The 25,268-nt window shown below is 33.9% G+C and overlaps 1 protein-coding gene across 1 annotated transcript; it reads right to left on the bottom strand.

Annotated features, from left to right (window-relative positions):
* Positions 1-813: 813 nt before the first annotated feature.
* LOC128988128 (peptidoglycan-recognition protein SA-like) lies at positions 814-25,044 on the bottom strand. Its single transcript, XM_054409347.1, has 4 exons — positions 24,854-25,044; positions 23,399-23,606; positions 22,578-22,684; positions 814-1,072 (listed from the first exon to the last, which is right to left on the bottom strand). Exons 1-4 carry the CDS (start codon positions 25,035-25,037, stop codon positions 870-872), a joined length of 702 nt encoding a protein of 233 aa, XP_054265322.1. The 5' UTR covers positions 25,038-25,044; the 3' UTR covers positions 814-869.
* Between the last annotated feature and the right edge of the window lie 224 nt (positions 25,045-25,268).

Here is a 25,268-nt window from a genome sequence, read left to right as displayed (position 1 = left end):
TATTCAGAGGGTGTTTACCACAAAACATAAACACCCAAATAGGTATATTCTTTGAAATCACTTCACGTATAAATAAAGTTGTTAGGTATATTGTTAAAATCACGTATCAGTAGTGTACAGATAATAGATGTACCACTCATATTCCCAATAAATTGTAATACGTTTTTTCCGTAAGCAGGGTTGATTCGTCGATATAATTGGTACCATGGGGAGATTATTTATTAGAAAAGAAGTAAATAAATATAAGTTGTCTTACAAACTAAATTATGGTATTTAGGTCAATTTATGACTTATGTTGGATGTTTAAGCCAAGCAAACTACCTATTCACCATAAATGGCTTAACCAAGTAATGACAATGAAGCGATATTATTTACTCAAAATCATCATCATGGATGTTCTTCGGATTCTCCTGAATTAAAAATGTAATATCCGTTTAAAAACCTCACCTCACATTTAGATAAAGTGTTTTGTGATACACGTTTATTTTATCTTCATATTTGTATCCACACGTGATATATGTATCCTTAGAGATATGTCACACACATGTACAGAAAAACAAAAAGTTCTGTACGTAATTATTGCCAAGTCCTAAGAAACGCAGTCAGCAATACAAAGCTATTAGTAAAGTAGGTAGTATGAGACAATAATTCAACTCCAACTCCGAAGTAATAACAAAATTCTTTTCGGTGACGAACATTTACAACTCATGACATAGATCTTCACATCTAAATTTTATGGTGTTTATGACTAATGAAACACAAAAATATAAAAATACGTTGCAAAAACTACATTGTAAAATCCAATTTCCTCAAATACCATATTTGTAATACACAGCATGGTTAAGTAATTAGGTAATACTATTTGTAAATCAATATATTCCTGGATCTTCCACTTTAGTTTTATAATCGACATCTTCCTCATTTTCAATGTATTCCCTCATCATTTGCAGTGGTGTCATACCGCCGCCCCAGTGTCTGAAGGGGTTGGCAATGAACCCTTTTCGTACCCCACACATTATAAGGTCATATGCCAGCTGAAGCATATCGTCCGAGGGCCTCGTAACCCCTTCATCTGAAAAAGAAGGAAATATAAACCTTCTATCGTAGACATGTTTGAAGTATTTTCTTGTGAACGCTTTGGTTACCCTTCATACCAATGGGGGAAAAAGGTATAATTATAATTGATTAACATTTTATCCATTAAATTTAAAACAAGATGTAATGATTTAGAATGCCAAGGGCAATAAACATTGGTAACATAAATAATAAAACCACTGTATTAATATTCAAATAAACCTTCATGAATAATAAGTACTAACGATCCAACAGCAAACGTAGCAACGTCGTTTACCATGTTACAGGGAAACATTGAATTGCACTGTTTATCCACCTCAGAGACAAACCATTGTTGAGGTTAGCAACAAAGTACACAAACGTGCAGTTGTGCAAGCGAAATACAACTAGCGATAGCGTCTGGTTTGCAAACTTCTAATTAACTTCAACAATGTGCGAAACACCTAATTAGCTTGCTGAGTCAGTATAATTGAGTGGTTTAAGTTCGAACAAATTCTGTTTTAATTAATTTTCCTATAGAGAACAATCTATCACCATTAAGACATAGACCTGGGACCGATTTACTCTTTTATTTTTATGTTCTAAGAGGTAAATAAAAAAAAACTTATCAGTTCATATGGCAATATATATGTATATATACATATACAGAGTGTCCCAAGTAAGGTGTCTCAAATTGATTACGGAAAAACGGCTTAACGTACAAGCATGAAATAAAACTATTTCCCGTTAAATTGGCCCCAAGGAATAACGTAAACATATTTTTAAATTTTCTCCGATACAGGGTGAGCAAAAAACTCAGAGTCACTAGTTCGAATCTCGGAATTATCAAATGTAAACATATGTCATGTTATCCATCATTTTGAAGGTATTTGTTAGACAAACATTTCGGCACAGTTTTAAGCACAACCTGTATTGGAAAAAAGTTAAAAATATTTTTACGTTATTCCTTGGGGTCGATTTAGTAGAAAATAATTTCATTTCATCCCCATACGTTAAGCCGTTTTTCTGCAATCAATTTGAGGCACCTTACGTGGGACTCTCTGTATATTTTGTGTGGGGTCCGTAAACACAACAACTTAAGTAATTAAGGTACAATATTGATGAAATGTTGAATGAATCTGTAGAGTGGAATAAACTTGATTGAGTTTTTGATCCAGCAGGATCTGATAATGGAAACAAAGTGTTACAATACAATGAATACAATGAATTTATTTGGCCAATCAACAACAACATTGTTACAGGCTATGTCAATGTACAAGCATAATGAACAAGCATAAAATAAAATAAATATCATGAGTTAAAAATCAAACCAACCAAAAATCGATCAAAACCAACCATGTGAAAAAAAAATATATGTTCAAGACCATGCACAAAAAGATACAAAGCAAAACAAATGCAGTTCATCAAAATGCATGCACTATGCAAAAACAGGTTGTTTAGAGGAAAACTTAGGCTACTCAACTAAATACAGTTTCAAAAAACTCTTTAAATTTGAAAAAAGGATTTTCAATTAGCCAGTCTAATATTACGGTTTGGAAGTTCGTTCTTTCCAGATTTCTCACATGACCAGGAAGGTGATTGAACAGTTTTATTCCTGAAACAGGGTATGACCTAGCTCTTTTATCAGTCCTGGACCGAGGAATGACAAGCTTAGAACTAAACCTAGTGTCATGATTGTGCACTGAACTGGTTACATGTAAGTCATTCATGCTGTTCTTAATACTAACAAGGCATTGGAATATATACATATTTACAACTGTCAGAATTCTTTGTCTCTTTAACAAGGGCTTACTGTGTTCTTTATAGTGAGCATGACAGAGAATCCTTACTGCCCTCTTTTGCAGTCGCAGGATCTTTTCGACATTGGGTGAGTGGCCCCACAAAATTAACCCATAGGATATGTGAGGTTGGAAAAATGCAAAGAAGGACATTCTAAGGGTACTCTGTGGCAATTGGTCACTTAGACGTCTTAAAAGATGTACTACTCTACTTAGTTTAGTACAGACTTGGCTTATGTGGTCTTTCCAATTGAGACAGGGGTCAAGGGTTATACCAAGGAGTTTGACAGGCTCTTGGAAAGGAACAATCTGGGAATCACATAGGCTAAATGTTATGTACTGTGTTTTCTCATTATTGAGCACTAATTTATTGTCAACAAACCAATTTGAGGCTGACTCAAAAATCTTCTTAACAGACAGCTCTGCTTGTTCACGGGTCGCTTTACATGATATAAGGGAAGTATCATCTGCATACAACATGCAATTACCTTCAAGTCTGGTATAGAGGTCATTGATTGTTACTAAAAATAACAGAGGTCCCATAATGGAACCTTGCGGAACCCCGTGTCTTACAGCTAATGGTTTAGATGTAATACTATTCTAACTTACAACCTGTTGGCGATCACTGAGGTAGGATTTGACCAATCTCAGAGCACTGCCTTCTAGGCCATATTTTCCCAATTTCAGGAGCAAAATTTCATGTGACACGCAATCAAAAGCGCGAGAGAGGTCACAAAGTATTACGGAGGTAGATTTCTTAGACTCAAAAGCATCAACAATTAATTGTACAATAGAATCAACAGCCAATATAGTGGATTTGGCTTTCCTGAAGCCAAATTGACCAGGCACCAGAAGGCTGTGTGCTTCAAGGTGGTCGTACAATTGAGCAAACATAATAGCTTCAAACAGTTTAGAAAATACAGGAATCAACGATATTGGTCGATAACTTGCAACATTGTCACGGGACCCTTTTTTATAGACAGGCACAGTTCTAGAGACTTTTAATGGAGCAGGAAAAATACCAACTAAAAAGCATACATTAACCAAATGGGCTAGTATAGGTGCCAGTGCCCACACAATGTGTTTCAAAAGATTAGGTGTCATGCCATACACATCTTTACTGTTAGAGAGTTTAAAGCCCATAACAGCATTAATAATGTCTTGGACCGATACATGTTTCCATTCAAAAGTAGGTGCACCATCAGGTATGCTTGACAGGATCACAGGAGAGGATTGTGTTACATTTGGAATGGTTGACAAGATGGACTCAACAGACTCAACAAAGTACGAATTGAATTCATCAGCAGATGCAAAAGACGGATCAAGAATATCAGACTTTGTTTGAGGTCTATTTTGATTTATTAAATTCCAGGCCGCCTTACAGGGATTGGAAGCCCCTGTTATGTATGCGGCATTTGAGTTGATCTTTGCATCCCTCACATTCTTACGGTATTGTGTTCTAAGCAGCTTAAGCAAGTTAGACAGATCAGGTCTTACACTAACTAAATCATTAACTAAAGTTATCATGTTCTTTAGCCTAGAGAGTTCAGGGGTATACCAGTCCTTAACAACAGGCAAACCATTATTTTTAGAAACCCCTGACTTGCCAACATGCACCTTTTTACATTTTATTGGGAAAAAATGATCAAAGGCCATGTTGAAGTTGACATGAAAAAACATGAAAGCATCATTTGCCGTCAATGCTTTGATTTCATCAAACCAGAAATGTACATTCAGTTCTAGGTATTCTATAAGTTTAAATTCTGCCTCATCACTGTAGACTCTGAAGGATACCACTTTTGAGGACACCTGGTGATGTTGATCCACATTCGGAGTAGTGACCGACAGCAGAACATGCTTGTGATCTGCAATACTGTCCACACTTACCGCAGCCACATAGTCCCATCTGTCCAAGTTGGTTAGAAAAGTGTCCAAAGATGCAGGACCCCTAGTTGGTTCGATGATTGAAGGGAATATATTAAAAGTTCGCATCAAATTTTCAAAATCAGACGCGTAGTTGTCAGAGCTAAGCAAATTGATATTATGATCGGTTCCAATCACCACAAAGAGGCCTAAGGTTGTAAGGTAACTTAGACAAAGTTCAAGCAATTCAAAAAATCTATATACATTACCACTAGGAGAGCGATACATGCTTATTACCGCCATTGAAAGATTTGGCAGCACTACACCTGCAAATTCAACCTGGAGATCCTCAGAGAAACCACTTAAGTCCAAAGGTTTATAATTACCTGCAAGTTTGTTACTGAGATACACAGCCACCCCACCAGTAGCTGACTGCCTGCAACGGTATGCTGCTAGTTTTAAATTACTAACTGTATTGTAAAACTGAATTTCATCACTTAAGAGCCAATGCTCGCAAATACACAAAATATCAATGTTCTTCTCAATGCTTAAAATTTCGATTTCATTAGTTTTATTTCGCATGCACTGAATGTTTATTGTGCAAAGATTTATCATAGGCCTAGCAGCAGGCACGGTCTCTAGGCAGAGGTCTGATGTGTTTGAGACTTCCCTAAAAAAGTTCTAGACTGGGTGTAGGACCTAGGTTTGAAGTTAGGCTTCTCTATAAACTTGCATATTAGAGTTCCAGAGGGCCAGAATTCAGCATTCAGAAGATCAGGGGTATGAGCCGGACTGACACCCACCTTGAAGGAGCTATAAGCTATGTTATGGGGTTTCATGACAAAAAAGGTTTTTAATTTTGTTTCTTACCTAAAACATGGAAGTGTTCAATTTGTATTAAATATGTCCTATAGTCAAAAAGTATTTTTTTATCAAAAAATTGCTGGACGATGAAAGTTTATGGTAAAAAAATTACATTGAAAAATCCCAAAAACAGATTTTACTCGTTTGTGAATATTGTTTGATCAAATATCGTAAATGTCTTTATTTTTTCCGCAAATATTAATTTTTTTTCAAAACACCTTCTTTCTCCCTTCCCTGTTGCAAACCTAAGTGCTCATTAAATTAAATGTTATTCAAATAAGAAATACATTTTGTTTGTTTATGAAATATTTTAAGTACACGTCCAATCAGATGACATGGAATTCACTTAGTCTACGGGAATAGTGATTAGCTACAGGGTTGTTAAAATACATATATTGCCGATTTGTTTTGGCAGTAATAATTATGCAGAAGTAGATACTGTAATCCTGTCATATGTATGATCCAGTTTTAGTCTAAGTCACATTCATAAAGGACATAGTTGAATGAGCTTTTTACTGATCAAGCTAAAATCTAAAATCATTCCTTGCTTTTGTAACTGAGGTTTTGTATAATAAATTTAAGTAACAAAGAGTATTTCTATTGGTTTGGATGTACCTACAAAGTTAGTCCATTCTATATAACTGAATAATTTACTATATTTATTAATTTACTAGTGTCCCTGTTGCTCGAATTCGAGCAATATTGCTAAGTATTTCATGCGTTAATTTAAAACGAATAACAGTCATAATTTCTGATGACTTTAAAAGATTCGACTCAAAGATTTTCAGTGTTTTATACAAATAGCCTTACTCATAGCCGGATTAGGTTGTCCATAATAACGATTATAAATAAAAAAAAAAAAAAACATTATTTCTATTTCTTCTCCTTGGTGGTGTTCTAGGACTTTCCTATGTTTCCATAGTTTTGCAAATCGGCTCTTTCAATGATTACTAAGAAATGCAGCACAGTGTTAATTCAGTTTTCTTTTTAGTATATCAATTAATTTATCCCGACTCTCTCGTTTTTTCTATTGTAATATCTACGCCAACCCAAATTCAAATAGTAAACATTTCATTTTAACCAAGTTGATAAATTGTTGTAGCAAACTGTTAAATTAGCAAACTTATTGACTGTTTACAACATATGTTCTTCTTCTCACTTTTAATTTCTGACAACAGCTGGAGTTTCATAACAATTTTTGGTTCCCATGTTAATCTTATGGAGAAATACGAAACTTAAAAGGGCCCCAGGGCCTCATTCCCTAATTATTTCCAAAAAAAGAAAGTTTCCTGCACAACTTCACGTTACACTCTTTCCAATGATACCAAAAACATGTCAATCGGTTCAGTAGTTTCGGAGGAGTAATTGTCACAAAAATCCTGCTTGCGTATTAAATAAGTATAGATTAGCGTACTACGACAGTGGAAATTGCTGGACCAATTTGGTATACTCTCCTACCAAACAGAGTATTACCAGATTGATCATAAGAAAGGACAATTGTAGAAGAAATTGTAATTAAATTGTACAATTGTAATGCCAATGATTAAATACACAAAAACGAATTATATAGGAGCTACTGATGAACGAATTGAGTTATTTTAGTCTTTGGCTTCTCTCCAGGTGGTTCGGTAAATAACTGGGAACTAACTTTTATGACGAGTTTGAGTCAAGGTACGGTAAAGATGGAAATTATATGACTTTACGGCACATTATGGGTTAAACGTTTTCCATTTCGAGGTATTCACGTCTATTTCTGACTGATTGATTTGATCCAGCTTAAAGAGAATCGGACACAAATACATTACTCAATGCTTGTTAGTATTCAATACTCAGGCTATCCAGAAAGTAAAGAACGTTTCGTTATGATGCCGCTAGGCGTGCGCCGATCTCGTACATTTTGGTGTGTGCGTACTCGGCAACTCAGTCGGCATCCAGCATCCAGCCGTGACAATTGGAGCATTCTCGCACTACCCGTTTTTTCACAATTTCAACTTAAGATAAGCGCTGCGATTAAAAATACCGCCAGTGTAGAGGTGCTGTCAGTGATACGGGTTGTGTTGGCAGTAAACTTAAAATCAAAATCGATAAACATTTATCGCCAAGTGTATGAAGTTTAAGGAAAAGAACTTAATGATTGAAAGTTCTGAGAAAATGGTGCATTCAGATTAAAAATGGCCTATCTGACGCTCATGAGTCATGTCGAAGCGAAGGGCGGACGCCCGAGCATTGTGACTGATGGAACTGGTCGATAAAGTTGATGAAAAGGTTCGCAAAAACTGCCGATTCCCGATAACGGGTCTTTTGCTTTGTTGTGTGACAATTTCAAACCACAAAGTCCGTGAAACTTGAGGAGAAGTTTCCGTTTTGTTTTTCCCAACAAAAACCGTATCACTGACCGCACCCCTTAACTGGCGGGATTTTTTTATCGCAGCGCTCATCTTAAGTTGAAATTGTGAAAAAAAAACGGGCAGCGCGAGAATGCTCCAATTGTCACGGCTGGATGCCGACTGAGTTGCCGAGTACGCACGCATCAAAATGTACGAGATCGGCGCGCGCCTAGCGGCGTCATAGCGAAACGTTCTTTACTTTCTGGATAGCCCTCGTAATATCTACAAATATTTTCATTATATTATCTTATTTTCGTGACGTTCCAATCCAGTGAGCTGAAACCCTCCTGGACTGAAGCTGTTTTAGGAATTCGTCCTCTTCAGCCAAGAATCATCACATCTTTCCGTGTGCTCAATCCTGTATTTTTTTGAAAATTTTGTGCACAGGTCTTAATATGTTCTTGGTAATTTTGAAATAGGGAAGGAATGGGGAGTCTTTTGCTTAAAATACTAAGCAAACCACTTTACAAAGAAAAAATTTAAGAAAACTACGATACATTTATAAGTAGAATAAACTAGTCCCAATTAAGGGGTTGCTGCGTCTCTTAATATATTTTTTCTATTGTATAAAGAATCCTAAACATTAACTTGATAAACCACTTAATTTTTTGATTTACGTGAAAGTACCACGTTAGGCCATACGTTAGGTTACCATGGAGTTTACGAGAACAAAAGTTTTGCAAGTTTCTAATTATCATGGTATATGGAAAATTTTCTGTTTTATTTATCAGCAAGTACATAACATAAACCCAAAGTGGTTAAGTAGCTGCAATTTAGAAACTGCTTGTTGTTGCCGGCCAAGGGGAAACCTCCTGTATAATTAAACTCAGGTTAGTTTGGATTTTATTTTTCATTCAATAGTCTTCTATACAGTATACATAGGTTTCTAATGGAAGACAACATGTTTGTTGACTATTTCAGGCGATCTCCAACGAATACCCAAACCAGTAACCACACAAATCTTTCCTCATTAGTTTTAACATAAAAAATTACAACCTTTTATAAAATATGGTGAAAACAACTCAACATCGATATTAGCGTACATGGTCAATAATACAAGCTATCGTTGCCTTTCCACGACCATCCTTCACTTGTAATTGGTCTACAGTAAACAGGCTTTATTCTGTATAGTATACATATTTTAATAATACTTAAAATTTACTAAAAGTAATTCTTACTAAAGAAAATTATTGTACTTTAAATTGTTATATGTAGTTTAATAAGCTTATATATTTACCGTTATTCAAAGGGGGTATAGTGGGGAGCGAGCTGGTCTAATGTTTTATTCGGTCCCTGAGGTCCCGGGTTTGAATTCTGCCAAATTACCAATGGACTTTATCAAAGTGATAATGCCGCAACCCCTAGATCTAGCCTGAAGTAATGGGGAAAACAATCGCGGACTCGTGCCTATCGCCCAAGGACAAAAATGGGGTATAGCTTTAAACCGTTTCTTGACTAACTATATGTTCTACTTACAGGTTCAAGAAAAACAAACATGAACAGCCAACATTGTAATGTCTCGTTGAACTCACGCCAGTCAGGCGGCCAGTATGTTTCTGAGGTCAAAGTGTCGGGCAGAGGGGTTGAAGACACCTTTCAATTGGCTGGTAATGAAGGTTTTTTGATCATTAAAACTGGAGAGGCATTTTTAATCGTAGACCCGACAAGACACCCAACCCTGCTCTTCTCTGACGAACCCTGTACAGTGTATGTGTTCAATCCTGATTCAAGCTATAAGAGATCGTACAATAGACGTCTCTTGCGCAAAATTCTTGGTAATGTAAGAAGAGTGGACATACAATTGTCTGACCTACAAAGAGACGAAGTCAAAAGGAGAATTAGGGCATTTACAGAGAGGTTTTGTATTTTTTTAAATTTATATATTCTTTTGTTGGAGTTGATGTTATTATAATAGTTAAGGTTTTTTTTCAATTAACTTGTAAGGTGAAATAATGTTTAAGTTAAAATATACACTATGACAAGCAATTGAGTAGCAATTAGGCGCTTGGTTCAGCGAATGTAAATTTAACTCTCAAAGCTCTAACACTGTTTTAATTGGGCGATTTCTCTCCATTCATGCGGCATTTTGTAGTTTCATTTATAAAGCTTGCAGGGTAAATGTGTTCATTTAGTTTTAAAATTGTGTATTCGGAGAACATTAACCAAATCTTTGTTTCATATTTTTAATAGTTTTCGATAATTTTATTTATGAATAGATTTGTAATTATACTCACATGATGAACACAATACTCAATACTGTTTTATGTTATATTCATAAAACATATTGATGGCTAGAAAATAGATTTAGTATAAAAAAAATAGGTTGATCAAAAATCCTATTTATTTAACTACCTATTTCAAAAGTGATTTAAGATTTAATTACTAACATGAATTAATTTTATTAACCAAAACAAAAGCCTTTCACGTAATTTAAATTCCTACAGAAATGTTCCTGGCAACCCACTTTAAATTAAGAAAAAAATAATTATTTTTAGAAACAATATTTTGTAAGTCTTTGCTCCAACACTTATCAACGCCTTTCTTACAACAGTTGTTTAAAGCTTAGTACCTTTTCTAACCTAGGATATAAAAATTCAAATTGACACAACCATAAAAGAAAAAAAATATTCCAGCTTTAAAAAAAAATCTTTCAAACAAATAAACGTCAAACATAAGTTTCTGTTATTATGAGGTCGACGTATTTTAATCAGGCACAGACTATTTAACAAGTATTGTTTGTATTAAAAGATAACAGTAGTGAGATCCAAAAAAATATGTTATTACAAAATCATCCATACCAGTAAACATATATTTTCTTAAGTTACTTTGTAAACAAATGTTACTTTATAACATTAGTTACTTTATAACGGCAGACTGGCAATTGTAAATCATGACGTACTAATAAGTATTTAAATTTAAATTCAATCATAAATATTACACATATTACAGACACAAAATACAGTTTTTAAAAAGACCTTAAATCTTGACAAATTTTAAATAGTCATTGAATTTTAAAAAGCAATAAAACAGAAACCGTGAATGATGTAAAACTAAAAAAAAACTACTTTGAAGAGGACCACAACAGGTTTAAGGGATGCTACTTTTCAAGTTGAAAGGGTCACAATCCATAACGTTACTATCGGACCCTCCTCAACAATGAGTAATGTCTCTAAACCTCTTTCTTCACTTATACTGGTATTGCTTTTGTGATTTTGTGGTAAAAGAAATATACGACTTTCCTTTAGTTAATTGTACAAAAAATATAGTAGGCCTATTATTGTTTCAAAACATCTCTGCCACGATAAAAGATAGAAACTAACTCATCACGAATTCTTCTGAAAAATAATGCGTTGTATTAAGAATTTTTATAGCTAAACATTTAATGTTTTATATAATTTTTATTCGTGTGTGACAGAATGTTACTCGTATTTTTAAAACTTATAAGACTTTATAGACTTTTAAGACTTACAACGAGTGGATTTTACGTCCAGCTTGAAAATAATGCCATAGACGTCGAAACCTATCGCAATATAAACGACTTGAGGATTACTTGGGGAGAAAAGGGTATTTTAACCTCTCGTATAAAATTTTTGAGTAATCCGGAATGCAACACACAAAATGAACTACTACATACGAACTATGTTACAAAACACACGCCTATTTTCATTTACCCAGGTAATATGCTAAATTTTGCCTATTTTAACACAGTTCTTTTATATTTCTCTGGCATAAAATATATAAAAGATGTTTAAGGCTTTAAACGTTTATTCAACAATAAGGTTTCGCCAGTTGATCGTTGAAAAGATTTACAGTAGTACAGTATTGTCATATAGTTTCCACTTTTTATTTTACTATAATGAAGTCATTCAATCAGTTAATATAAAACAAGGTAAATTTGAAATATGTCTTCTTTAACTTGAGACAAATTTAACCATCTCATAGTTGGGTAACTTAACATCTTGTGTATATGTGTTTGTATTTTTATCCTAGCCAATCTTTTATTCTCTGTGAAAATAAGATAATGTAGTTGATAAATGAGAATCAAATTCTTTTTAGTACCTATAACAATCTATATATTAATTTGAAACTGTTTTTCTTTGTGACAGCTATTTTGAGAGAACGGCTGGGAGTAGAAACTCGGTAGAGGTGTCTAAAGAAAGGTCCTGGTCTGTAGATGAGCCATCAAAAGAGAAACATGGAGAATTCCCTCGGGGCTCTGCCCCAGTGGCCTTTAAATTCCCATCCCATGTTATTCTTATGGAGGAAAACGAGGTTTTTGTCACAGCTAATTTGAGAGAACGGCTGGGCGTAGAAACTTGGTAGGGGTGTCTAAAGAAAGGTATTGGTCAGTAGGTGAGCCCTCAAAAGATAAACGAGGTAAATTTCCTTGGGGCTCTGCCCCAGAGGCCTTTAAAGTTCACTCTGCAATGTTGTTTACATTTCGACCATATGGATAATTTTACACTACTTGTAATGAACCAGCTGTTAATATTAAAATTGTATTCAAAGGTCTACTGAAACTGCCAAAATTAAATTTTTACATTATTATTTATGATTTTAAATGGATTCTCCACTGCATGGCAAGTTTTTTATAGTTTCAACAAAATGATGAATTTATGATACGTTTTAAATGTTTTGTTCAAAAATATATGGTTTATTACTCTTAGAAAATTTTAAATTATGAAATAAGTGTGACATATCAATTTCAAAGTAACACATAACTATTCCTTATCGGATTAGCTTATATATATTGTAAGGTTGGCACTTGCCTTTTTCCTACTTTCAATCACCATTTATTTTTAAATTCAAGAAAGAACACCTGAGATTCATTTATTGGTATAAAAGGTTTTGATAATCGGGTTGAAAATTGTGTCATAGATGAGTACGTTGAGGATGAGAGCTGTGTTCAAGTTTTGGAATAGACTAACTACGGAGTATGTTTCATCTATGGTTTTGGTGAAGTAGTTGAACTAATGTCAATTCAGGTATTAAAAAAATGTGTACACAGTTTTTACTTTGATGTACACATGTAGCTAGGTCGAACAACGCATCTAAACCTCACTTTATACAAAACATTCGGAAACACAAGAGTTTAATCACATCTCACCGCATTTGCATAATTTGTTACCAAGGCTGGACTAGGTTATGGATTTGGTTCCGCAAATGTTCAAGATTTGTGATAAAATTTCCTACAATTATGGTTAATTCCAATCCACGAAATACATGCACAGCTTTATGTGATCTATATGGCCAAGGCAAAATTACCCCACAAGTTAATGAATTATCAAGTAAGAACAGGATGATTAAATACATGGGTCGATGTGGCAAGAGAAGGAATTAAAATTGCTGAGATCGAAGTAAGAATGTTACTGCTTTCTGGAGAATCAGATATTTTTATCAAACAAAAAAACTGATTTAATATGCTGATAGAATTCTGTATTTGTATGACCAAAGATGAAGATTACTTATAAATCAGGATACAATCTGAATGATTTTCCTAAAGCAGATGGAATTAGTGGTTAGTAATAAAATTGACTCTTTCCGTAACATGATAGACTAATTATATGAACTCATTCTCCTATATGGTGAAAGTGGCTTTGATATGATTGTAATTTAAGCTTATAACTTTATTTACTAGGTTAGGAATCTGACACTATTCAATGTACAATGTAAAATTGTTGAATAAAGATATTGAAATGAAATGAAATGAAATAACGTCAAATGAAAAAAAAAAATACTAACAATTTTTATACTAACGTAAATAATACTGGTCGGATCCTGCTAACTGTTTTTATAACTGGTTTTAAGATGTTGTTGTTAATGTTCTGTTTATGTAATATTATTGATAACAGGATAAAATTTAACATATTTTATCATAATTTATCAAATTAACATAACATTTAATTTAAATTTAACCTATTGCAGTGGCGCACATTTAAATTCAAGTAATTCACGTTATACTTACCACAACATCTAGTTGGTTTGTATTTTGGGTTTAGCCAGTGGCTAGACATGGATTATCCCACTGTGGTTGCAGACTTAACAAAGGCCTAAGCTTCTTTACTGCCCTATGTTCATTAAACGTAGTACGACGGCGATTTGTCTGTATAGGTAACAACTTCAGCACACTGTGTGGTGTTCGAGCCCTTATCTCTTACTTCACTACACTATGTCACTATGTCTTTGTAAATCTAAGAGTCAAAACGTTAAATACAAAAGAATATAGAAGTAATTAATTGTAAGTGAAATGTTGTTTATCCAACAATAAAAACTCAAAACTTCTCGTAACCAAAATAATACATGAGTGGTTTATTATCTTATGCCCCTAATTAGTAGTTTACGCAACGATTGGGTAAAATACTGTTAACGACCGGTTTGACATACACGTCACCTTTATTACAAACAACGAAGTGGATTAATATTGTAGTACAGGCCTAAATGGAAATCTATCCCAGCAGTTCCATACTTTTATACTATAATAATTGTCTTCGAAGTACGTAATAATACATTAATAATTTAAAAGAGAGTAAATAAAAACTTTAATAATCTTGAGAACATATAATAAAGTTACTTATCACACGAAGAGGTGTTATTGTCTCGTTCTTAAGGAGAACACAATTATTATAGTTACCGTGGTAATAAGGTGTTACATGTTAAAGTGATATATACCAGTGTCACTTGCGGTTGTCACTTAAACCAAGTGATGGATCTGCGCTGAGTAAGACTGATGTGACGGGGAAATGTGTCTTTCCTCATCGTCAAGGATTTCAGAGGCTTTTAATCTTAAAATGTATCTGTTTACAATTTAATATTTTAAAATTTTATATATGATCTTTTGTTTCAAAACTAAGTTATATATTCTTACAGTACTAGCTATCTAAAAATAGTTTAATCGAATCCCCGTCTTGTCTCGGGAAAATTTTGCAAACAACATTCAAATGCAATTTTGCAAGTTGTACAATTAGATTAGTTACTCTACATCAGTAAATTAATTGTACATTTTTACGCTATCAAAACCAAACCTTACCTCCTCTAAACCACCATGCATCGATCACATTTGTTTCTGAGAAGACACGATCTAACAAGAAATAAACTATAAGATTATTAATTGTTGTAACTTCATGCGTAGTTCAATTTCCATAAAGAAACCTCTGGCAACTCTTTTCACACAATCGTATTTATAATTCATCAGGCATGAATGGGAAACTCTTAATTTAGAATACTACTTATTATGTTAATGGATTTATTCTTAATCATATATTGCGTGGGTATGACCAAATAAATTTATAAATTACCTTTGTGGCAATAATTACTAAAATAGGTCAAGGTAAAAAAATGTATACCCTGTGTACGATTTGTTTTCATAAAATTAACATAAAAAATAATAATGTGTGGAAGGTTAATTTTTTTGCAAAGGAAAGAAAGATTATGAATAATCAAGAGCAAAACAACGTTAGGAAAAAGGCACAGGAAATTGTTTTTAATTAATAAATGCTTGTTCAATTTAGCTTAGTTACCTAAAATAATGTTATAACTAAGTCATGCACGTTTATTTATGAATTAAGAACGTATTTATTAATTAGGCTAAAAACTATTCTTAGTATTTGGCTTGACACTTACTCAGCTTTTGGTGTTAAATAAAGTGATAAACGAGACAATTCTGAAAGAAGGCAAAAGATTCATGAATTTCGTTCAAAGGTTTATTGCAGACATTTTCTATCACGATGGTAAAAAACAATATACAACGTTTCAGGATCTGGAATCTGATCCCGTCCTAAGGTGAAAAACTTAACTAACACATTACAACTAACAATACACAAACACCCAACCTTAGTTGGAATACAGTACAGAGAATAGCAGTAAAAAAAGATTGCACTGTATAGCAGTAAAGTCATGATACAACATGAAATCATGCTAAAATGGTCGGTTGTGTACTGTATTTTTACCATCGTGATGGGAAATGTCTACAATAAACCTTTGAACAACATTAACTCACCATCACCAACAATGAACTTCAAACAAAGAATTCATGAATTGCATGAACAGAACATTCATTGGCCAGGTCAGTAATATTGATGTTGTATTTTACAACAACCTTGTATCAACTTTATATTAGCCTTATTGTGAAAAGAAATTGTCAAAGCTATGTAGGAAGATCAATTTTATACAACGATATTTAAAACATAAGAAAATATTGCTAGAATAAAAACCTATACAGTGTACCATTGACAAATTATACGTTCAATTGTAAACGAAAAACGAAACAGTAACCATAAAATACTGTTGAGAGTCAGCATTACCTGTTTAGCCATTGGCTTGACAGGGATTATACCACTGTGGTCGCAGGCTAACCATAACCAAAGTTTCTTTACTGCACTATGATCACTAGACAAAGTACGACGGTAATGTGATAAATAATATTAGGCTAAACTTGAAAATGTTTTGAAAGTTTGAATGGATTTGTTTATTGTTTTTCGCCGACAAGGTAAAACAAATACTATGAATAATAAAACAAGTACATTGAAAAAATTAAAAGTAAAATATCATCTAGTTAAAACAGTATCAAAACTTTCAAGTATATTTTACAGTTCCAAACCCAATTAAGTAAACTGTAGCTCTAGATGTTTTACCTACGACCGTTTTTTTTAAGTAGCCGTTTCAGTTCAGTTCTTAGAATTGAACAATTTCACATAACATCATTGTTTACTTTCGTGGATAAACCTGAATTAAGACTTGTAGTGGAATCATAACTTGTCAACGGATTATATGAACTGAAAGGCTCGTTAAGGTTGTATTGTTTAGTATTTCGAAAGGTTCATAAACGTAATAATTTAAAAAATACCCGTAAATTATCTCAAAAAGTATAGTTGTAGTATCGTTTGCAATCAGTGAGTATTACATTGTTCCTTTGTCAACATTTGGATTACCGTTAGTTGATACAATTTTAGTTTACACTCATATACTTTTTATTACTAGCTGCTGTACTCGTGATTTGCAACGGGAAGATGTTCTATACTGCCTAATCCAAACACTTGTTAAGTAGTGCGAATTTATAAAACAAAAAGCCACCAAATTTATACAAAAAAGTATAACCTACTGTTGTGAGACAGTTTATTTCATAACACCTGTTAATTTCTATTAATTATTATCATATGTTTATTTGTTATTCTATGTTTGTATAAAGGTAAATAAAGTGAGTTGAGTTTGAGTTATGACATAAAACAGTGCATTCACTTAATTCTTAGTCAAATAGTACATGGTGGCAGCGGTTTAGAGCTATGCCTCAGAAGAGAAATCCAAGAAGGAAACAATCTGACTATGAAGATAATGAAAATGAAAGAAGCAGAGAAAATGAATACAACTATTCAACTAAGAAGTCAATCATTGTATCAAACACTCATTCAGTAATTCAACCTCCAGCTAGTTTCTCCTTTGTACCAGCAGATTGGCCAAGATGGAAAACACGATTTCAAAGATATCGGTCAGCATCTGGGCTATCTGAAGAGTCTGAGAACAAACAAATCAACACTCTTATATACACATTAGGTGAGAAAGCTGATGAGATTTTTGCATCTTTTAATTTTGCAACCGAATCAACGCTAACATTTGAAGAAGTCTTAGATTTATTTGACAAACATTTTATTCCACGGAGGAACTTAATTTTTGAAAGAGCAAAGTTTTTGAAGAGACAACAAAAAATTAATGAAACAGTTGAAGAGTTTATAGTTAGTCTCCATTCCTTGGCTAGAACCTGTGACTGGGGTTCACTTAATGACGAAATGGTGTTGATGGTACTAATACTGGGTTTAAATGATGAGAAACTTAGTGATCGCTTGTTGCTAGATCCCGAGATGAATTTAGACAAGGCCATTACAGTAATAAGACATGCAGATAACGTAAAGAAAGAGAAGGCAGATTTATGTGCTGAGAAAAGAGTTCAAATTGAAGCAACTACGTCATCGAGTTCAAACCAAAATCAAGGATATAGGTTTCGTCAAAAGAAACAAGAATACCCAGCGCAATGTATCTGGTGTGGTTATAAACCGTCTCATCCAAGAAGCACGTGTCCAGCAAAAAGCGCAACATGTAACTTATGCAAAAAGATTGGTCACTTTTCGAAGGTCTGCAGATCTAAAGAAGCACAGGAAGTAACTGATGAAAATGAAGTAAGTGAACTTGGACCTTCAAATAATAAAGTATTCATAGGTACACTTGGGGATGGGTCAAAATGTAAGCCCTGGAAACTAGAATTACTATTTGAGGGAAAGCCACAAACATTTAAAATTGATTCAGGGGCAGATGTAACAGTAATTCCCCCTGGCATAGTTGATCCAAGTAGGATCCAGCCGACTCTAGTTGAGTTGTTTGGGGTTGGTAGAACAAAATTAGAAACTGTAGGTTGTGTTAGAGCTAATATCCAATACAGAGATGTTAAAATAAATCACATGGTATACGTAGTGAAGGGACTCATAACACCCTTGCTTGGTCGTCCAGCAATACAGGACTTGAAAATTTTAACTTTTGTTAATTCAGTTGCAGAGGTAGACAGTGACTTTTTTACCGAATACCATGAAATGTTTAGTGGTCTGGGCGTCATTCCTGATCCCTACACAATAGCACTTAAGGATGGCGCAAAGCCATACGTAATAACCACTCCTAGGAGAGTACCTTTACCCCTAATGTGTCAAGTGAAAAAAGAACTAGAAAGTATGGTCCAAAATAATGTAATCACACCAGTTGAGCATGCTACTGAATGGTGCTCAGCAATGGTAGTAGTGCCTAAATCTAATGGAGATGTCCGCATATGTGTTGACTTAACAAAGTTGAATGAATCCATCCAGCGGTCTTATCATCCGATTCCCAAAATTGAAACGTCTCTCAGCTCAATTTCAGGAGCAAAATGGTTTTCAAAACTTGATGCAAACAGTGGTTTTTGGCAAGTCCCCTTAAATGTAAATTCCCAGGATCTAACTACTTTCCTTACCCCTTTTGGACGTTTTAAATTTCTCAAACTTCCATTTGGAATCACATCAGCACCTGAACATTTTCAGAAATGCATGAACAAAATCTTAGACAACCAGTCAAATGTCGCAGTCCATATGGACGATATTCTGATTTGGGGCAAAACGAAAGAAGAACATGATACAGTTGTTCGGCAAGTACTTGAAAAGCTTAAAAATGTAGGAATGACACTTAACAAAGACAAAACTGAGTTTGGGAAGTCAAGTATTAAATTCCTCGGGCATTTCCTCTCATCCGATGGAATTTCTGTTGATAAGGAAAAGGTTTCCGCCATTCTCAAAATGGACTGCCCAAAAAACGTAAAAGAACTTCAAAGGTTCAATGGGATGGTAAACTTTCTTGGTAAGTTTATTCCTGACAAAGCTAAGATTTTGGCCCCAATGAATTCACTACTTCAAGCTAACGTTCCATGGATATGGGGTCCAGAGCAGGCGAAGGCATTTGATGAAATAAAACTCATTTTGACCAACTCTCCTTGCCTAGCTACTTACGATGTAAATCGGGAAACAATTATCTCATGTGATGCCTCGCTTCAAGGACTAGGATCAACTCTTTCTCAAGTTCAAGATGATGGTTCTATACGACCAGTATCATTTGCATCCCGAAGCCTTCTTCCTTCTGAAAAAAACTATGCAAACATCGAGAGGGAGGCTACAGCTGTTGCTTGGGCATGTGAAAAGTTTCAAGAATTTATTATTGGCAAGAGAATAACAATACAAACAGATCACAAACCACTGCTTCAAATTTTGAAGTCCAAACATCTTGATGAATTGTCTCCAAGAATTCAAAGAATTCGATTGCGTCTCATGAGATATGATTTTTCAATTACTTATATTCCTGGAAAGCAGCTTCTAGTTCCTGATGCTCTTTCAAGAGCACCTCTCCCATTTTCAGGTACTGATAACTGTGAGTTAGAAGAAGAAACTCAAGCGTTTGTTCAAATGGTTTTGTCATCCATCGATATAAACGACTGCATAGTTGCTAAAGTATTGGAGGAACAAAATAAAGATCCGACTTTACGTGAACTGAAAAAAATAATCATCCAAGGTTGGCCTTCTAAGACATCATTGCGAGATGACCTAAAACCGTACAATTCAGTTAAGGATGAGCTAAGTGTTGATAATGAGATGATACTACGAGGTTCAAGACTTGTAATTCCGCCAGCTCTGCAGTCTTGGGCACTTCAAAGAGTACATGAAGGTCACTTTGGAATCACCAAGTGTCGTTTACGTGCAAAAGAGTCAGTCTGGTGGCCAGGAATTTCTTCAGCCATTGAAAGTATGGTGAAATCATGCCCTACTTGTATTAAACATTCAAGGAACAGTCATGAACCATTGCTTCCCACACAATTCCCTGACAGGCCATGGAAAACACTTGCGATGGATTTGTTCAAACTTGAAGGCGTTTGGTTTTTGACTGTGACAGATTATTACTCCAGATATTTTGAGATAGCTGAATTAGAGTCATTAACATCACGAGAAGTAATAATGAGATGCAAAGCCTTTTTCTGTCGACACGGCATTCCAGAAGAAATTAGGTCTGACTGTGGGTCTCAATTTCAAGTCCTTGAAAATTCAGATTTCAAGACATTTTCCAAAGTTTATGGCTTCAAGCATGTAACAAGTAGCCCAAAATTTTCCCAAAGCAATGGAGAGGCTGAAGCGGCAGTGAAAATCGCCAAATTGATTCTAAAGAAAAATGTGGAAGACCCTTATTTAGAGCTTCTAGCCTATCGAACGACACCCCTCTGGAATGGGTTCAGTCCCTCTCAGCTTCTTATGAACAGGCGATTACGGAGCACATTGCCTCAGACAGGACATTTGCTTTGTGGAAAACCAGATCTAAAGGATCTTAAAGGGAGAGAAGAAAGATATCGTGAGAAGTACAAACACAACTATGATAGAAGGCACAAAGTGCAAACTCTCAATCCTCTTCATATAGGAGACCCAGTTTGGATTGTGGACCTTAGAAGACATGGCAAGATTGTGAAAATCCTGGACAGCCCTCGTTCATATATTGTTGAAACTGATAAGAGGAATGTGAGAAGAAATCGATTCCACCTCAAACTTGCCCCTTATTTAAGAGAGGAAAACAGTGAACAAAATTTGTCAGCGAATACACATCAAACAGAACCATACAACCGTCCAAAGAGAAACATACAAAAACCAAGCTGGTTGAAGAACTTTCAAACTTAAAAGGGAGGATGTTGTGAGACAGTTTATTTCATAACACCTGTTAATTTCTATTAATTATTATCATATGTTTATTTGTTATTCTATGTTTGTATAAAGGTAAATAAAGTGAGTTGAGTTTGAGTTATGACATAAAACAGTGCATTCACTTAATTCTTAGTCAAATAGTACACCTACATTGTAACTGGCCTACTGTTTACATACATCAATAACATTACTTTCATAACTTAGACAATTTAATCAATCGAAAAAATAGCCTGGGTTGTTACAGCAACGGTTGTAGAATCTTCTTTATTTCCATAACCAATTACATAGCTTTAGAATAAATAAACCTACCAATCAGCCAGTGTAAGTGTATTAAGTAGGAAGGTAATTGATAGCATAATATTACTCCTGATCAGATGTTTTAAACGCAATAATATTGAACAATTATCAATTAATAGTTAGTCATATGTTGTAGTATTTTTTACAGTTTGCTCTGTTTCTATTAGCATTTTTGGTTATGAATCAGGTTGTAAATAAAAGGATATTAAAAGAAACCCGTCTGAAGAACTTGCAAATATTTGTCTTTGAATTCAGGTTCTTTGTAGGCAAGCTAAGATAACTTGTATGATTTTATGGTCGGACTGACATTTATATAATTTTTTTTACTGGCACATTTCGAACAGTCGTAAATTTACAGCTCTCACAAAGTGGATATTGAGAAAGAACCACAATTTTTGCTTCTATATAATCGATGGAAATAATATAATTTATCGTTATGTAACGTAAATAGATCAAATAAAACCGAAAACACAAACATTCAATTTTATTAGTGTTGACATTTAAAAACGGATACACATTTTTTATAATTCTTCATAGCTTCACAACATTATAATACGTCGTAATTGCTCCTTTTTTATGGATTCATCGTGAAATTATCAAATCTTTTTACTATAGTTCGGTCGCATAGATTTGATAGATTCGGATAGATTCGGTCACCTGCGCGCTAATGCTAACCAATGCTAGAGGAGGTCGCTATCTAAGCGGCCGAACTATAGTTATAGCTTTTGATGGCTTACAACTAGACCCAAATGACCTTCACTCTTGGGAATTGGGCTTAACATAACCTGGCTATATACAATACAATAATAAGATAATCTTATTCAGCTCCAAACCTGTCATGTAATCTATTTAAAATCCATTTTTTCATCCATCTTTGCAGTAAAATGCTAACATTATTATATTAGCGCCTTACAAGTTTACTTAAAAACAAATCTATTCGTTTTTAAAGGTCACGTATTCTACAATCAATATTAAATACAACATTCATTCTAGGAGTTAACCTTGCTGCAAATATCAATGATATTTTCTAGCTAGGCAAAGCAATGGTTTGTTTGTCGTAAATTTCTATTTACCTGTGTAGTATCCTAGAAAGCCAATTCCCATAAAGCCATTTGCTTTTTCACATGATACACCCCATCCTCTTCCTTCATAGACGTTTCCATCCTCTCCGATCAAAAAGCTAGAAAGGGTATTGTTGCAGTAAGGTAAAACTATATCAGTCAGTGGGTATTAACAATACGACAAAACATTGTAGTTTTAAATTGTATAGAGTCTTTCCAAAACATGTTGTCAGCTATTTGGACTTTTAAGATCTGAAAATCTTCATAATATATTTCTTAAAACTTCTTTTATACTAAATTGTCTAAAATACTTCAAAACTCGTATTTTCCAAAACTGATCCAAAATGGTAAAGGAAATTTTTTTAACTATTAACTACGTTCAATGGTAGTCAGCCTTGGTCAAAATAGCATTGCAATATCGGCTTATATTTGCATATAGGAAATAATGGCGTCAAGAATTAAAACCTACTACAACTAATTGCAACATACTAAACAAATTCAAAAGGAAACGAGCAACTTTTGGATCCCATCGGGATAGTTAGGTCCACGAGTCTTTCAAATAAGTGTCTATTGAATTATGGTTATTTTAAGTAGTCTTACTTTTTATGGTAAAGTCATTTTTAAAAAATTAGGAGTAATTTTTAACTTTTTGAGTTTGGATGGCTTAAGACCTTAGTGTTCTCACTAAACTGACCAATGGGACTATCTGGCCAGTTGGATAAAATACTCGAAATCTTTTCGAATACAATTTATAAACCTGTATTCCTAAATAGAGAACTACGAAGACTCTATAGTAGGTATATTTATTTACCAATTTATTAAAATAAGTTTACCTGTAAGCAATATCACTATAATGGAGATAGTCCATTTGATACATCTGCAACAACTTTACATTATGTACACATGTGAACAAGTCGCTGCAGTTGTGAGTATCAGATTGTTTGAACACCGCGGGTCTTACTCGGTACATTGTCTGTTTTGGAGGAGATGTCGGCAGTCTGGCCCCCCATTGTTCTCTGGTGATGATCTTTGGACAAGGTCCTAGAACAAGGATAGTATACATAGATATTAAAGAATAGGGGTGATAATATACCTTTAGCTATATTAGAATTCCCCTTGAACATATGTATTTTATTTAAAGGTTCAGAGGCACCACCATATTGCTAAGGGTAGCATTATAAGTGTTTAAATATGGGTTTAAATATGTGTAATTATCTAAGCCATAACAATTTTTTGTAAAATGTAAAATGTGTAAGTAATGTTTTGTGAGAAATACGCATTAATGACACAAACTTTTAGATTATAATGAACTTATCATATTTGCAAGGGGGAAATTGATGTTTGGTCTGTTAAAATTCAAAATTTAAAATATATGTATTTATAAATATTTGATTTCGTTTGTACATTTATTTTCATTGTTATTTTTTTAATTTTAAAACTAACTCTAATGATCATACAATTTTTATACAGGGTGTCCCGAAACTCTCTACCAATATTTTTGGGCATTGTTCTTGAGTAAGAATCTGTCTAATTATCATATTTAAATTGTCCGGAAGTCCTTAGTTACTCACACAACCACCATTTTGTTTGTTAACTTATCATGTTTTTTTTAAGTGGTTAAAGATACGAAATTAAAACTTTACAAAAACATTTATGACAACTAGACAAAGCTACAAAAAAATATGAAAATATTTGAAATGCATAAAACAAAGTGACGCTTATTAGTATTTTTTTTTATCAAACGGTTTTATAAAATTTTAATAGAGAAACAACATTTTAATAGCTGTCATTTTGTTTTATTCATTAGAAAAATTGTCATATTTTGTTTCTAGCTTGCTTAGTTCTCATAAACGTGTGTGTACAGTTTAAATCTCGTAGCTCTAACTACTTTTTAGAAACAAACTAATAAGTGTAAAACAAAATATCGGCTGTGTGAGTAACTAAGGACTTCCATGCAATTTAAATATGCTATTTAGATAAGTTTCTTACTCAGGAAAAATGCCATAAAATATTGGTAGGTAACTCCGGGATCTCCTGTATAGCATAAAACATATAAATTCATTAATATCAATAACTTGATGGTTAATAGAAGTTGTCAATGTTATAGTTCAAAAATTCACAGTGTTTTTAACGCTATTCCTATTACTCATACTAATATTTAATAATATGTTAGTAGTATGTAATAATAGTAATGATATTGAACATCCTATGTCCAATATGTTTTTAAATCATTTTTCACTTACTAATATAAAAGGAAAATGAACCCAAAATATAAAACATTAACATACTGAAACACTCATCGGGAGGGATGATTCTGGTTGGTTCAGATTCTCTGTAGTTGGGTTTGACGTTGTCCGGGTTCATCTTTAAACTTCCCCCGCAATCAGGTGGGAGAAATTGGTACAAAAGTTCCCGATCTTTTTGCTCTTTTGTCTTTTCAATGGTCGTCCCATCTTCATCTTCATCCGACATTTTTCTTTAAGATATTTAACTTTATATTTCAAAGCACTGAACTTGGCTGGCACGTTTCATACACAATTAAAATTTAAAAATATTATAGTTCAATATATGAGTTTCAAAATAATTCCCTGTATAAAATACGTACTGAATACACTTCAAACGTACACTAATATAGTTTTTCATACGTGTCGATTATCGAATGAATCACCACCCCGATTGAAACGATAACCCCGATAAGACAAG

The sequence above is a fragment of the Macrosteles quadrilineatus genome, unplaced genomic scaffold, assembly GCF_028750875.1.
Source record: "Macrosteles quadrilineatus isolate MER2022 unplaced genomic scaffold, UCM_ALF_1.0 Scaffold_2__2_contigs__length_208266976, whole genome shotgun sequence".
Classification (NCBI taxonomy): domain Eukaryota; kingdom Metazoa; phylum Arthropoda; class Insecta; order Hemiptera; family Cicadellidae; genus Macrosteles; species Macrosteles quadrilineatus.
Note: the sequence above shows the minus strand (reverse complement) of the source record. Positions and strands in the feature narration are given on the sequence as shown.